The 16,857-nt window shown below is 40.1% G+C and overlaps 3 protein-coding genes across 4 annotated transcripts; 2 read left to right on the top strand and 1 right to left on the bottom strand.

The window, feature by feature from the left end:
• The first annotated feature begins 4 nt into the window (after positions 1 to 4).
• On the top strand, positions 5 to 5,598 carry LOC145478886 (adenosine receptor A2b-like). 2 transcript variants are annotated; one of them, XR_014048337.1, is made up of 2 exons: positions 5 to 3,886; positions 5,091 to 5,596. XR_014048337.1 is itself a non-coding variant. In XM_081457076.1 (2 exons), exons 1-2 carry the CDS (start codon positions 2,046 to 2,048, stop codon positions 5,094 to 5,096), a joined length of 453 nt encoding a protein of 150 aa, XP_081313202.1. In that variant the 5' UTR covers positions 5 to 2,045; the 3' UTR covers positions 5,097 to 5,598. The 2 variants fall into 2 exon arrangements, 1 of the variants encoding a protein (XP_081313202.1); XM_081457076.1 differs by having other exon boundaries at positions 5 to 2,492; positions 5,091 to 5,598.
• Positions 5,599 to 5,608: 10 nt separating this feature from the next.
• Positions 5,609 to 7,485, top strand: LOC145478889 (histamine H2 receptor-like). The gene has a single exon (XM_081457080.1). It carries the CDS (start codon positions 5,870 to 5,872, stop codon positions 6,812 to 6,814), a length of 945 nt encoding a protein of 314 aa, XP_081313206.1. The 5' UTR covers positions 5,609 to 5,869; the 3' UTR covers positions 6,815 to 7,485.
• Positions 7,486 to 13,524: 6,039 nt separating this feature from the next.
• On the bottom strand, positions 13,525 to 14,666 carry LOC145478890 (putative G-protein coupled receptor No18). The gene has a single exon (XM_081457081.1). The coding sequence runs from the start codon at positions 14,455 to 14,457 to the stop codon at positions 13,525 to 13,527; it is 933 nt and encodes a 310-aa protein (XP_081313207.1). The 5' UTR covers positions 14,458 to 14,666.
• Between the last annotated feature and the right edge of the window lie 2,191 nt (positions 14,667 to 16,857).

Below are 16,857 nucleotides of genomic sequence, written 5' to 3'. Positions count from 1 at the left end.
AAAATAACAAGTTTTGCTAGATTCCGACCTGCAAAACACGTGGCGAAATAAACAAATTCTCAACCTAACCAGTGTTTCGATAAAAGACATTATATTTACGAAGGCAGAAATTATACTTAAGAAGTAAAACAACGACAGAAAACAACAATTGAGCTATCTCTGATGAGAAGCTTTATTTCAGTTGTAAAAATGCTCAATTGCTCAAAACTACACCTACATGCAGTGTAGTAACGCTCGTTCTCTGGTCATCTCAGCGAAGTGAACCGACGAGTGGTAGATATTCTCCTTTGTGGTCGGAGTAGAACCAATGGGAGTAGTTTAAGTCTGTCCAACTTAACGCTAGTTCGGGCAATTTTGCTCCAAGCGGCTGCAAGCCGTAAATAACTGTAGCTCCCTTCAAATTGAACTCAGCATTTCGCATTTTCATTCGCAAGCTTTGAGCTCCTGGTTTCGTAATTTCCATCGAAAAAGTGCACGTTTTCATAAGCCACAATACGGCCGGATTCCTCTGGACTACAAATCTTTACCTGCCTTTAGATTCTTATTTGAAAATTAACTAAAAAGCGAACTTAATTTGAAGGCATCGTTCTTCTCTCGAAAGCCGCTCGAAACTAGTCAAAACCGAGAGCTTGGCTGACGTCCAGTTTGTGATTGACAGCTGTCGCTTCGTTAGCCAGTCAAATTATTTAAACAATTCTAACAAGGATTGTGATTGGCTTATTTTATCGTGCTTTATCAGAGAACAGAGCACGGCTGAGGCCACTTTCACTCGTTTGAAAAATAAAGTTTGGTTTGAAAATTCAGCCGAATGCGTGGGGAAATTATTGGATTCTTTATCATAAAACAAATAAAGAAGCCTCGACTGTGCTCTGTCCTGTTGTAAAGCACTTAGGAAGCAGTAGAGCACTCAAGAAGTGGGGAAAAACACTCGACTTCGTCTCGTGTTTTCCCCTACACTTCTTTTAGTGCTCTACCGCTTCCTGCGTGCTTTACAACAGAACAGAGCACAGTCGAGGCTTCTTTATTTGTTAATCAAAGAGAAACAATACAATATGCAGCATTTTTCTTTTCTCTTTTAGTGTCATTATGTCAACTGCTGAGACCCTAATTTGCTTTCATGAACACAGATGGAAATCAGCTACTTACTGACGTGATCATTAATACTTAATATTGCACTTTTAATTTAATAATTGTTATGACTGTATTTTTGTTCTTTTTTGTTTGTATGGAATTTAAGAGTTAAACGCTTAAGAGGAAGTTTGGTTAAAATGACGGAAGCGGAAATGCTTCGCCTACAAGGGAGGAGCGATTGAGAAATTTCAGTTTTGTGCCTGTTTATTTTCGTTTTGTCCAGTCATTTAATTTCACTCCAAAAAATTTAATTCCCTTGACCTGAACTTGATCTAATCACCATATGAAAAAAAAAAATTTAAGCTTATCAGTGGGGAGTTGGCAAAGTCATGATAAGATTTCTCGTTCTTAATCCGGCTTCATTCAGCTTTATAATCCGATGCCTGTATGTAGACATCTCAGTTCTATTCCCATGGTATATATACTTAAAATAGTACAACTTTCGAGCGAAAGGAAAGACGTGACTTCTTGAAATCTACCAAATATTAAATCAATGACGTCACACAAGACCGACCGAGCTCTTTCGCCCAGACGTCATGCGAATAGTCAATTGTACATTATTTAGGCTGTTTTCCGGAAAGATTTAATTCGTTTATCAATTCTTGCCATACTATCAATGCCATATTATCAATACGCAGCCACTGCTTCACAAGTCACAGAAGGTTTTGACGTCTTTGTAGCTTTTAGCTGAAGTTAACGACCGTCAAAAAAAACCCGTTAGACGACACAGAAAGGAGGTGAGCTCAGCGGATAAGTTTTTACGGTATTTAAGAAGAAAAATAGAAGCCAGATGTACATGTTGGGCACTGTACAAATGGGAGCGAGTGCTTGGTGATCTCAAACTTGAAGGCGTATCATATGAAAAAAATAAAAATTTAAGGCGTATCATATGAAAAAAAGTACAAAAACAATCAATGGAAAATTGGATAGCCGATGATGAAGTGTTAAACATGGCAAATGCTTCAAGTGGTAACTATTCGCACAATTTTACGCCAGCTTCAGTTGAGCCACAAGACGTTTGGTATTGGATCGTCAAAGCAATCATCGCCATTTTATCCATCGTAGGAAATGGACTTGTCATCTACTTCATCATTTTCAAACGACGCCTGCGTGCCACCAATAACTGGTTCGTGTTATCCTTGGCAGTAGCAGACTTTAGCATCGGTTTGTTCACAACACTGAGTGGTTTCCTGTGCACGTTTCATTTTCGGTGCGACTGGAGGATGCAGATTACATTTTACAACTTTCTGCTTTTCGCCTCCACGTTGAACCTGTGGGCGATGGCAATTGATCGATACATTGGGATTGTACACTCTTTACGGTATACATCACTCATGACAACCACACGAGTCGTAACAATGGTAAGCCTGTCTTGGTTCATTTCATTTCTTGCTGCATTTGTGCGCCTGCTATGGTCGTATGACATCCGGCTTCCAAGTGTATCAATCGATAGGTACTATCGCGTAGTCATTGATATTTTTTTCGGTGTTTTCTCGTGTGTGGTGTTACTAATTATTTATGCCCGAATTTTGTACATTTCTCGTAAAATTGCCAGACAGTCAGCTGCACAACTGGGCCAAGTGATTTACAATCACGAAACAACTGTCTCAAAGGCACGACGAAATTCATCCGCGAGAGTCCTTGGGTCGGTGGTTTTGTTGTTCCTACTCTGTTACAGTCTTAGTATCTATATTTCATTTCGCCTGAATTTTAGAATTTGTTGCGTAAATCGCCTTCTCGTTACAATATCCAGGTTAATGGTGTACCTTAATTCTGCCGTTAATTTTGTGGTGTATGCGTTCATGAAAAGAGATATTCACCGAGAACTGACGCGTCTGTGGCGTTCTAGCAATCCTACCCATCTGACTGTTTCTCGGGAATTATCTTTGGCCTGAACTGGAATAAACTTCGCATAAGAGGCTGATGTAGGGATGACTGTGGTTGTTTAAGTAATTATTGTGCCAAAGCTTTTCACCTTAGTATTGTTAATCAATAAAGCTCAATAAAACACTTTTTTTTTTATAACGTTTGAATTGATGTGTACTGAATTGAGCTACATAACTGATCAGAAATGAGAGGGAGAAATTTGACGTCGCGTTAGGAGCAAAAAACACTGAGAAATGCTAGAGGCCACAGAATGGGCAAAAATCACGTACAACTTTGTTGTAGTTGTTGTTAGTAACTATATTGTGTGGCTTCCTCGTTGAAAACAACGTATAGTTAATTCGACACGTTTTCTTTGCCAAGGTCATGTTACTCGGTTAAGAGGGTATTTAATATTGGCTTTTTCATGGTTAGCGTTTGGAACTGGAAAATATAAATCGAATTCGTCGTGTGAAATCAAATCGAAAGTTAATGAACTTTGGTATAATTTAAATCAAAATTAAGAGACTGACTGTTTGCCATACTTCTCGCCGGCGTATTTATTGAGGGCGACTTCAGACAGGTTATTTCGTGACGTGACGTGATGTTTACTACGAAGTTCTAAAAACGTATTAAGTGATCAATACGAGGGAGAGAATTTAGGACATCCCAAAAAGGCACTAAAATATTTGACACACATATTTTCTTAAAACTGGAAAAACAGAACAAAAAGGATCATCACATTCCAAATGACAGAATCTTAGCTCATTCGACTGCATTCTTGTTTTCATTGATTTCGTGTGACAAGTTTGTGAATTCCCGAAAACCCTTAATATTTGTGAATATTTAACAGCAGTGAAAACAAGGGCATTTTCTTCAGTGAGAGTTTGAGGTTTGTTATAAGCCAAGTTACATTTGACTCGACGGCGTGTTTCCCGTTTCTCTTCAGTGTGGTAATATAAGATAAATACCTAAAGGCAACATTGAAAAACTCGATCGTTTTGGCCTGATCCATCCCCTTTATATATAACATAAAGTATAAGTTTCATCAGTTTCATCAGTTTTTTATAAGTTTCATCATTTATATGAAAAAGAACAGGATCTCGCACAAAACCGAAGCATGGTCGGGGGGAAGACTCCCATTGCAAGGGGTGGGATGGTCGCGCTACTCCCATATTGTTTTCAGGTTTTTTCAACTGAAAGAGAGCAATATGGGAGTGACTTGAGCTAAATTAGACCTTAAATTGTTTATGTCTGCTTTCATCTGCGAGAGAAGTGATAAGATTCCTATTTCTTTGCGTGCAACCCTTAAAAGATAACTTTATAACCTAAACCTGATTGACGTAACGAGCTAGTTATCGGACATCAAAATCGTAGATTTACGCCCCTGAAACACAAGAATTCATTTATCGTTTACCTGCAAAATCTCGCAATTTGAGAAGTATTCACTGCGTCTGTCCTGGCGCAAAAACTAGCAGCTCTAGTTGTATATGAAAAAATCCTGTTCACTCATTCTCTGGTAGAAATGTAAAAGATCGCCCTACTTGTTTAACGTTCTCTGGAAATACTCAGAATTGGGAGGACAGCTAAGAATTGTGCCATGATTTTTACTGCGAGTGCAGTGCTGTGGAGGTGATTCATCCCTATGAAATGACCCTGATAGTATCATTATGATGGGTTAAGTGGTAGGTTGAGTAAATGTCATGTAAACAAAAAAGGTTTTTACAACATCCAATGGGAAGCTGACACATTCACGCAACGAGCGATCGAAGTTTTTGGTGGCTGTTTTCATCTAACTTTTTGTCAGTACTTTTTCAGGCCTATCACTGTCATTCCAACTGATTAAAGTGCTGGCTAATGTTGTTTTCCTTTCTCCGTTGAGCTCCCCGCGTCATGTTTTACCCACTCGATGGCAATATTTCGTCCGTACCTTTCTCGAGTTGAAGTGGCGTCAGTGAAAGACAATACGTATTGATTCAGCTAGGCCATCACTATTTATTGAATTAGCATGAAAACTATATTTCAAGTTATTGATACAGCTATACTACATACATATTGGCATTATCAAATTTCTGTGATTTAATTTTCTTTTGTAGACATAAAAAGCCTGTGATTTCTCTCAGTAAAGATTCGACGATAATTACATGACAATCGATAAACCTGGCTATTTCAGATGGAGAAAAGTCATAAGTGTAGGTAGCTTTGTAATTTAAAATGGCTTTGATGTTAGTTCGCGGAGTGAATGGGCTAGGAACGCATGCCAAAAAAAAAAACTGGTGACCGAGACGACAAAAAAAAATTGTGTCAGACGTGAATGAGTGGGTAGAGTTGTAATGAAAACAGAAATAAGTGAAATAGGGACTCAGTGTCAATCAAAAGGGCATTACGAGATTTCATATTTGTTTAGAAGTTTCTAAAATTTATCTTCGTTCTCAACACCGTTTTTGTTGAGGAAAAATTCTTATAATTCCAAAAAATGGCCATTGAAATATTTTACACCCTTTTGAGACATTTTTGGAAACCAAGCAAAAATCGATGTTATTGTTGCGCAGTTGTAAAATTTGCTTTAGCTAACGTGTTCCCCTTTTGGATATTATTCCAGTGGCGACTAATGTCTGTTATGGCTGAGAAATGTCATCCACAAACAAATATTTATTGTACATTTAAATTAAAGAAACTGTCTGTATGGCATTGTTTCTGTGTTTGTTCAGTTCGAATCAGCAGATAGGGACGAAAGTGTTGTAAGAACTGGACCGAGCTAACAAAGTGAGAAAAATAGGTCGGAGATAGACCTGTCCAACCCCGAACGCCTGCTACGCAGGCCAGAGAAATAGCAACGGGAATTATTTCTGAATCGATAGGAAAAGTCACCGATATGCCAAACATTACAGGTACTACACGCAGTTCTTCGGCTGTTTCACTTGAACCAATAGACATTTGGTACTGGACCATCAGAGGAATCATCGCCGTTTTAACAATCGCGGGAAATGGCCTCGTCATCTACTTCATCGTTTTCAAACGGCGCCTGCGTGCCACCAATAACTGGTTCGTGTTATCCTTGGCAGTCGCGGACTTTTGCATCGGTTTGTTCGCAACACCGAGTGGACTCGCTTGCACGTTTCGGTTTCTGTGTGATTGGCGGATTCAGATTACGTTTTACAATTTTCTTCTCTTCGCTTCGACTTTGAACCTGTGGGCGATGGCAATAGACAGATATGTCGCCATTGTACATTCTCTGCGATATCCATCACTCATGACAACTACACGAGTCATTTTAATAATAGCCATGTCCTGGGCCATCTCATTTCTTGCTACATTTGTTCGCCTACTTTGGCTGTATGACAGCCACCTTAGAGGAGTGATCGAGAAATATTATATTGTCATCATTGATATTTTTTTCGGTGTTTTCTCATGTGTGGTGTTACTGACTGTTTATGCCCGCATTCTGTGTATTTCTCGAAAAATTAGCAGACAGTCAGCTGCACAGGTGAATCAGGTCATTTACAATCACGCACCGTCTGTCTCAGCGAGACGAGCACGGAGAAATTCCTCTGCAAAGGTTCTTGGACGTATGGTTTTATTGTTTGTAGTCTGTTACAGCCTTGGTATCTATATTTCGTTTTGCACAAATTTTAAGCTTTGCCCTGTAAATCCACTTGTCGCTTCCCTCTCTTTGCTGCTAGTACACTGTAATTCTGCTGTCAACTTTGCTGTGTATGCATTCATGAAAAGTGATATTCGGATGGAACTGATGCGCCTTTGTCGATTTGGCAAGGCTAGGGAACTTAGTACGGCATCGCGAGAATTCTCTTTATCCTAGCTAGAAATTTAATTTGAACCCTACTATATTATTCACGGTACATATGGTCACCGGTACCCTGTCTCCCTTAAAACAAACATGCTCCATTATTGTATTGGTCTTTTTCTCACGTTCCTGTATGCTCCGAAATATCCTTCATTATTTTGGAAAACGTTGGTTAGTTTTAAAATAAATCAATATTCTTCCATATTCTAAGGCATAATGTTTTACATACATTCTGACCAAATGACCAGGCAAGCCAAAATAATCACATCTATTCGCATAAATTATATTAACCTAGATGTGAAATAAAGAGTGTAAATAAAGCGACTGTCATCAACAAACGTCGACAGGAGATGATAAAATATTGGTTTGTCATTGAATATGCCTTATAAAACTCTTGATTGTATTGCATGATATGGAATGGATTCTAAGGCAGACTCCTGTAGAAACGTGTGGAAAGGTGTAGAAATCATCGTCAGAAGTTGCAAAGAAAAGCGGCCCCCTCCTGTGCAAGGTATCAGATTCTTTCAAGAGCTTTGTGGGTGGCTCAAATTTTGACAATTTACTGTCACTCTCTTAAGAGATACAGAAAATTAAAGCGGAAAAAAAGTATATGTATATAATTAATTTTCTGTCATGAAGGTTCTGTCATACTTTTTTTCCGGGGTTTTCCGGGTGACCAAAGCGACAAATGCAAAATCCTCTATACAGAAGAACGACCCGCTCTCAGCCTTATTACGACTGATTCACTTAACAAAAAGTTCAGACTGTGTCTTGAAGAAAGGATAAGCTGAAAAATCATGATCAATTCTGTGTACATTAGTTTTCCATTTTTAAACCAACAAATACTTCATTTCACAGTAAATGGTTTGAACCCAGGAGTATCAGTAGTTCGTATAGTGTGATCGTCCGGGTGAGTGTAGTTCTGAAAAGAACTGTTGTTGGTGACTTTTTAGACGTTTCGACAACCTGAGCGGAAGTCATCTTCAGAGTCAAGTGAATAGTGTTTGTCAGTCGATGATGTTATAAGTCTGGTCCGTTGAACGTGATTGGTCAGTATAGCCATGATGGTATTGGCTGAAAGACTCGTGTAAAGTTTGTCATCAGTCATTGGTGGGTTTCGATCCGTCTATTGTTAGTCAGGTAGGTCGGTTTTGGTCCGTGTATTGTTAAGTCGGTCTGTTAGAAGTCCGTTTGTCGGTTTCGTTTCTGTCGTGGATAAGTCGTTTGTAAGGCGCCGGTAGTTGTTGACATCTGTTAAGAGGCGTTTGTTCTAGGTTAGTCTACCAGCTTTCCAGAGTCAGTCGTTGAAAATAGTTCGTACTGTAGGTTAAGCACTGAGCAGAGTCCCAGTCAATGTTGTGGTTTGTCAGTTGATGATGTACAGCAATGTGATTGTTGGCATCACCATTTCTCGTGGCTCGTTTGTGTTCAGTCAGTCTCGTGTTAAGGTTTCTGCCAGTCTCACCAATGTAGGAAGCCTGGCAGTCGGAGCATTTGGTCTTGTAAACTGCTCCCTGTCTGTCGTTAGGTTCGTCTCTGTCTTTCACTTTGGTCAGTAAGTGTCGTAACGTAGTTGTAGGTTTGTGGGCTACACGAATGTTGTAGGGCTGTAGGATCCGTGAGATGGTCTCAGAAGTGCCCTTAATGTAAGGTATAGTCACTGTAGTAACAGGTGTAGGGTTCCTGTTCGTAGCGTCAGCAGGTTATTATTATTATTATTATTATTATTATTATTAAACGCTAACCGGGTGTGTGTCCACTAATTTTAGAAAGTCGATGATGGCATGAACTTGTGAATTAGTATTTTAGGATCTCATGATATTTTTATTTTCCTCAATTTTTCTTCTTCTTCTTTTTCGTTTTCTTGTCCTTGTTCTTCTTGTTCTTCTTGTTCTTGTTGTGCTTCTTGAAACATACTAGCAAAAGTATGGCTCGGTGACATAACAACACAAGTTGACTAGGCTTGCTCAACACAACAACTTTATTCTCTAAGCATCTTGGGTAATACAACAGCTTAACACAACTTCCGGTTACGAATATATTACACTGCTTTTCCCCAGATTTTCAGGATGCACTTATACTCAAGACATAGTGATAACCTACAGTTACAGGTTAAGTTTAACAACTGGTTTTCTAATCCTTTGAGATCTTCGCAAAACTGTAGGTGGACTACTTACAACTAAAGGAGATACAACAGTATCCTCGTTTTCAGGCAGATCTACATGTGGTTCAGAAGTACTATCGAGAGGATTCACATTATCATCATTTATTTTCTGACCACTTGATTCAGGCACCACGACATCTGGCTCACTGACATCATCTGGTACATTATCATATGCTCTTATCATGTGATCAGTGTGCACATATCTGGTTTTGTGTCCTGTCCTAACTACATAGGTTCTGGGCCCACAAACTTTAGTTATAGTGCCTGGAATCCACTTATCAGTCTTAGAATTGGCCCTCAAGTTTCGTACCCGCACCCTGTCATTTCTTACAAAGGATCTTTCCCTCTTACATTTCAAATCCTTATACATTTTCTGTTTCTCTTGCTTATTCTCTACAACTTGTGCCAGATTAGGCTTAATCAGACTTAATCTTGTTCTTAGGCAACGCTTCACCATCAACTCAGCGGGAGTCACACCGGTTGTACTGTGAGGGGTTGTGCGATACCGAAATAGAAAATTAGCAAGTCTGTGCTTCATAGAGATGCCCTTTTTACCCTCAAGCACCTGTTTAACTAAAGCATCCTTAACAACTCTCACAGACATCTCCGCTGCCCCATTAGATTGAGGGTGATAGGGTGGAACCAACGTGTGCTTGATGCCGTTTTTGCGCATGAATTCGGTAAATTCAATGGACGTAAACTGTGGTCCGTTGTCAGACACCACCTCTTCAGGTAAACCATGAGTAGCAAAAATTAAACGGAGCTCATCAATAGTCCGTTCAGTAGTTGTAGAGCTCATATGTTTCACTTCAATCCACTTTGAGTGGCTATCGATTACTACAAGGAAGTAATCATTACCCTTCTGACAGAAATCAATATGGATCCGTTGAAATGGTCTAGTTGGCCACTTCCATGGGATCAGGGGTGCACTGGGTGGGGCATTTCTAACATTTTGGCATACTGTACATACTCTCACTGCTTCCTCGATTTCCTGATCCATTTTTGGCCACCACATGCATGTACGAGCAATTGCTTTCATACCACATATACCAGGGTGTTCCCAATGCAACTGCCCCAGCATTTTGGCTCTAAAGATTGGTGGAATAATCACCCTAGAGCCCCAAAGGACACAGTCCTGTTCACAGGACAGCTCATTTCTTCTATTATGATAGGGTTTGAGGGTCTCATCAGGACACCCTTCTGGCCAACCTGACATCACAAATTGATGTACCTTACCAAGTACAGGATCTACAAGGGTTGCCTTTCCGATATCTTCTGCAGTGATTGGAAAATCATCATCAATTACCCTCACACTGTAGACCACACCCTCACTTCCCACTGTGGAGTCCTCATGTGGTAGCCTTGAGAGAGCATCACAGTTGGCATGGTCTTCAGATCTTTTGTATTCAATCTCATAGTCATACGCCGAAAGTACTAGAGCCCACCTCTGCATTCGAGCTGCTGCTAGTGTGGGGATAGCGGATTTTGGATTGAAAATTGCCAACAATGGTTTGTGATCAGTGATCAGGGTAAATTTACGCCCATACAAAAACTGGTGAAATTTTTTTACACCAAAAACAATTGATAATGCTTCACGCTCAATTTGTGCATAGTTCTTTTCACTTGAACTCAGTGTCCGAGAGGCATAGGCTATTGGCCTCTCCTGGCCATCATCCATCACATGGCTAATAACTGCTCCAATTCCATAGCTGGACGCATCACAAGCAAGTCTCAGTTCACGGTCCCCATCATAATGCACCAACAGTGCATCACTGGTGAGACCTTGTTTACAAGCGTCGTATGCTTGCTGACACTCTGTTGTCCATGTCCACTGGACACCCTTTTTGAGGAGCTCATGTAATGGTGCTAGTGTGGTTGCTAAACCTGGAAGAAATGAGTGATAGTACTGGACCATGCCCAAAAAAGATCTCAACTCACTGACGTTTTGTGGTACTGGTGCCCTTTTTACGGCAGCCACTTTTTCCTCAACTGGATGCAAACCTTCAGCATCTATCTTCAAACCCAAATAGACAACTTCCCTCTTCAGAAATTCACACTTTGCCATCTTCAAATGCAGGTTATATTTATGCAACCTCTCCAATACCTCAGCCAGGATTTTGATATTCTCCTGCCAACTGACACCACCAATAAGAATGTCATCCTGCTTACACACACATTTTTCTACTCCTTGCAAAATCATATCCATTTTAGCTTGGAATATTTTAGGTGCTGATTTAACCCCATATGGTAATTTGGTGTAGGAATAGAGTCCCTTGTGTGTGCTAATTGTCAGGTACTCACGACTTGCTTTATCAACACTTAGCTGAGCATACGCATGCGACAAATCAAGTTTGCTGAAAAATTTTGATCCCGAGAGGGCAGCATACAAGTCCTGTTGGGTGGGAAGGGGATACTGCTCATCTTCAACAGCTGAGTTGATGGTTACTTTGTAGTCCCCACAAATTCTAACCGATTTGTCAGCCTTTGGCACAACTACTATTGGGCTTGCCCAGTCTGATCTGTCAGTTTTAACGATTACCCCATTTTTCTCTAACTTATCCAACTCCTTTTCGACTTCATCTTTTAGTGCATATGGAACTCTACGTGGCTTAATAAATATGGGCTTTGCACCATCTTTCATGGTGATGTGTGCTTCCAACCCTTTCATGCCCTCATAGCTATCTTTGAACAACTCACTGTGTTTAACTAGTAATCCATCAAGTTGACTTTTGGCACTTTCCAACTCGGATCTTGTTAAACTAAATATTTCACCCCACTCAAGCCTTATCTGGTTTAACCAATTTCTTCCCAGCAAAGTAGGTTTCTTCTCATAATCAGCTACAATAATTGGCAATGTATATTCATGGCCCTTGTACACTACATCACACAGCATTTCACCACACACTGTAAGGGTTTCACCCGTATAGGTTTTCAATTCAACTTTTGACGGACAAAGTGGAAAATTACTGAATTTCTGAGAATGTGTGCTCTTACTCATTATTGAGTAATCAGCTGCAGTGTCTACTTCCATTGCACATGGTGAACCATTTATGGTCATTTCTACAGTATAACTTTTGTTGGTAGGATTATCTGTACCAACTGCATACATGGAATAAATACCTAACTCATCATTATCATCACAACCTTCTGTGTTTGATTCTAAGACACTATGAACAGTACCTTTAGCTCCTGGTTGTTTTGTTTTCATGCCAGACTCAACATCTTTACTGCGACAAACTGATGCAAGGTGACCTACTTTGCTACATTTGTAGCATTTTGCTGACTTAAATTTACACTTAGGTGCAGCATGCTTACCACCACACCGGTAACATGAGGGTTCCTTAGTGTTTACAGTTTACAGTTTATTTACTATGCCTTGGCTGTCATCACTTGCACTGACAGGACGGAATTCTTGGGTGTTCTTCTCTGCCATTTCCATTGACTTTGCAATCTGGCACGCTTTCTCAAAAGAAAGATCCTCGGTGTTCAAAAGTTTATTCTGTATTTTGGGATTGTTCAATCCGCACACAAAACGGTCTCTCAGAGCTCGGTTGAGAAACTCTCCATAGTTACAATGAATCGATAACTTCTTCAAGGCCACAATAAAGTCACTGATGGATTCGTCTTGTTTTTGATAGCGAGTTCCAAAATGAAAACTCTCTGCTATCTCCAATGGCGCTGGATTGTAATGTTTCTCCAATGCTTTGACAATGTCCGCAAAAGGAGTGTCTTTTGGTTTCACTGGTGCCAGCAGATTGCTCAGGGTAGAATATGCTTCGGGTCCAATCTCAGTCAGAAAGATAGCACGTTTTCTATTTGCAACTGCGAGATTGGCTTCCTCTTTACCCTCGCCTGTTTCTTCTATGATATTATTTGCCATGAAGAACATTTCCATTCTTTCCACATAGGAACGAAAAGTCTCTCGCTCAGGGCTGAACTCGCCGACACGACCAAACAATCCAATTCCCGCCATTTTGATAGCACGTGCTCAAACTTTGATCAAGTTGCCTCGGTCGAAAACAAACCTTTTTCCTCACACAGAGAAAATCAAAACTTCACTGGATTTCTCATGCGTCTTCGTGCATGTAGAGGATCCCATCCTTGTCGCCAAAATGAAACATACTAGCAAAAGTATGGCTCGGTGACATAACAACACAAGTTGACTAGGCTTGCTCAACACAACAACTTTATTCTCTAAGCATCTTGGGTAATACAACAGCTTAACACAACTTCCGGTTACGAATATATTACACTTCTTGTTCTTCTTGTTCTTCTTGTTCTTCTTGTTCTTCTTGTTCATCTTCTTCTTCTTCTTCTTCTTCTTCTTCTTATTACTATTTATGACATACTTTTCTTCGGATCACGAAACGTGCGTGAATTTCAGCAGTGGTCGTGTGCATAAATGTTTTTGGTGCAAGTATGCTTGCAAAATATTTTTTCTCAATATCCCTCACCCCCTCCCTCAAAGTCAAATGGTCCACCTCTAATTCGTATTGTGTCCAAGCTCTGGAAGACCGCCTTTTGGTGTTTCTGTTTCAATATCAATCGAACGATTCGCCGCTTATGTCTCCCGCACTCGAACGGCTAAATTAAAGTCAAGTGATTCTTGACGTGTCCGGCATCTCAGGAAACGTTTAAACTCCGCCCTTATATCTCTCTTCAGCAGTGAATACACTACGACATTAACGGCAGAATTTAGGAAAATTAGGATTCTGGAAACTTGAACAAATTCTCTGGTCACAGAGCACAGGCTGAACACATCACAGAATCCACGATAAGCTGAAAGTAGCCAACAGAAGACAAACAAGAGTGCAACTGATGCGAACACTTTGAGACTGGATCTCTCCCTGTTTCTTTGTCTTCTTGTCTTTGTAAAGTTACGGCCGCTGTAGCGTTCTTTAACACTTTCCAGTGCAGCGATTCTTCGAGAATGAGCTCGAGTTATAAAGTATAAGTGAGAGTACACTAAAAGCATCAGAAAGCACGGTATTATTTCGAAGCAGATCACCGTCAATCCACCGTATACTCTGTGTACTATGTCTCTTTCTTTGTTGGTACCTGACGTTTGCCACAACAAAGGTAAAAGTGAAATACCTGTAGGTATTGTCCAAGCGGTCAATATCATAACCAGGACCTTTGAACGAGTCATCAAAGAGCCGTATTTCAATGGTCTCGTGATGGCAAGATATCTATCTCCAGTCATAACACATAAATTGCCAACTGACACATACAAAATAAGATTGTAGAATGTCAAAAGTGCAAGAAGGTTTAACTGTACCCAGAACGTATGAAAAATGTATGTAGGTATTACCACGAGCCCGACAAGTAAATCTGCTAATGATAGTGAGACAATAAACCAGTTAGCGCTGACGTGAAGAGTTCTCCTTGTCAAGATTAGATATATAACGACCGTGTTTCCGCAGACTGTTGTAACTCCAATGGAGACGACCAGGACCCAATACCAATAAGCATCCCTCTCGTGTAGGCTATTCATCGATGCCTTCAGGTTCCCTCCTAAGTGACCACCAGCGAAATAAAAAGTTTATAAATGTAGTTGGAAAGAGGAATAAGGGATTCCTAGAGCTTTTGAGTCTAGAACTCAGTAGGCAAGAAAAAGCTAAACAATGTTTTATGATATTCAGTAATAACGAGCTAGATAGCCATGAGAAGATATGAACATTACATCACGCCATAGTTAATAGAGTGAAATGGTTAGGAAACCTGGCAAAGTTCTTTGTTGTATGCTTTTGTTTGCTATTTTGGGGGCTGGCCCTGCCCTAAACCTAGCAAAATACAAAAGTTGGTTATGTGTGCTTATAAAACTAACCAATACAAGCACTGCGATAACAGTCGATCCTCCGGTTGCGACCACCATTCGTAAGTGACCACCTCTCCTCAGCGACCACTTTTTCAAAATACCAAAAGTTTCCCACTCAAAATGGAAATCAATATATTTGGAACCTCTTGTAAGCGACAACGTCTCGTAAGTTACCGCGACCACTTTTAGAGCTAACAGTTTGAAATTTTCTTTTGTTTTCAAACTCCCGTAAGCGACCACTTGACAGATAATAGAGCGGAAATTGAAAAATAAGGTGTTGTAATATTATCTCATTCCTGGGTCGTACAAAAGACGAAAAGTTCTCAACGGGAAGTACCGGATCTTTTCTCGAAATTGACTTTTCACCAGAATAAAACGTTTAAAACATCGGGTAGGTCTCTGCAGTTAACATATGTTAATAAGGCAAAATTTTGACTCAAGATGTTCTAAGCTCGCGTAAGCGACCACTAGGCTTGACATTTTGAATAGTCGCTTACGGGAGGTTCGACTGTATGTAATTCATATAAAGCGAGTGAGTGAGTGAGTGAGTGAGTGAGTGAGTTAGTATAAAGTCAGTGAGCATAAAACAAAAGATGAGCTAGTGTCAAGGCCCTTTCAACATAAATCTTAGCCTGTTTGTTTGCTTCTTTTGTGTTTATCGGCCTTCCTAACCCTTTCCCTCCACTAACTATGATCACGTTCCCCGGGGGAAACTCTTACATAAAAGGACGAGGGTGCTCGTCGGAAATTCTGGAAAAAAAAACCCTAGAGGTACCAAGATCCTGTTTTGTGGGCGTGGCTTGAAATTTTTTTTAACCCTAAGAGATACCAATTCTAAAGCAAAACATTATCTCCTGCCATATTTTTTCGGCTCAATACCCTAAAAGGTACCGCGAAAGCTTCCGCTGAGGAGCTTTTGAGGCTGAACACCCTAAGAGGTACTAAAACCGCTTTTTTAAGAGGCCCTGCACCTAAGAAACGACCGATGATTTCCGGCTAAAAAATAAAATCGGCCTATTTTTATCTCCCAAGTAGAGGTTACCGAATACTATTTAAAAATGAATTTCTTTTGTTTCAGTTTCGCTTTAAACCAAAAATATCGAGCCGCAAAGTTTTTCCGTCTGAAAGCAGCAAAATCAGGCCGAAAATAAGCCCCCGCAAAAAACTGTTTAGAAATTACTATCGCAACGCAAAATAATGAGAAAACTACACAGTGTTGAAGAAAAAGGCCTTTTAATGCAATATCATTCGATAAACATCAAAAAACTGCCGAAGCGATTAACAAATAAAGTTTCAAATATTGCATACTAAATTAGATGGAGCGTTGGAGCTGATTTTAAAATAATTATTTCTCAAAAGTTCAACGTTTTTGAAAGCAATCACAGTGATGAATGAGACATTGGAGGGATACAAATCACGTTTCTGGAAAAACATTTTTCGGCCAAAGTATATTGACCTTGTACAAAGCGTTCAAAGTTACCGTGTTTACCGTTATCCTGCTACTTCGGCGAAACGCTTCTCTTTTGCCAATACGGCCGTGGATAGCGTGGTAAACGCCACTGTAAACCTTGCTAGGCATTCAGAGACTATCCTGAGTAGAAGGATGTAGAATTGAAAGAGAAAGGAAGATGAAAAATACGCAGAAAAAGAAAATAACTCGAAATTACCATCTGCTAACGAAAGTTGAATCTGGAAAATGTCGTCGCGTGACAGCGGCCAATGACGTCATTTGTCACGTAAAGGTCGCAAGAGCGTGGGAAAACGAGTCTGCAATGTCCTTCGGGCGGTCAGCGGCTAGAGATCAAGTCGTGACCCATAACTCAGATCACGCTGCGGCCAAAACGGTGTGGCGGTTGGGGAAGTTTTTCTTTTTGAGTGATCATCATTTGTGAAAAATAACATAACATTGTTCCACTAAACGTTTTCTGGCCGGGAAAAATTGTTTTCCTATTTGTGCATTCGTTTGGATTCCACCGCTATTGATACAAATGACGTCAATGGCCGCTGTCACGCGACGACATTTTCCAGATTCAACTTTCGTTAGCAGATGGTAATTTCGAGTTATTTTCTTTTTCT

This window comes from Orbicella franksi, chromosome 2, assembly GCF_964199315.1.
Source record: "Orbicella franksi chromosome 2, jaOrbFran1.1, whole genome shotgun sequence".
Lineage (NCBI taxonomy): Eukaryota > Metazoa > Cnidaria > Anthozoa > Scleractinia > Merulinidae > Orbicella > Orbicella franksi.
Note: the sequence above shows the minus strand (reverse complement) of the source record. Positions and strands in the feature narration are given on the sequence as shown.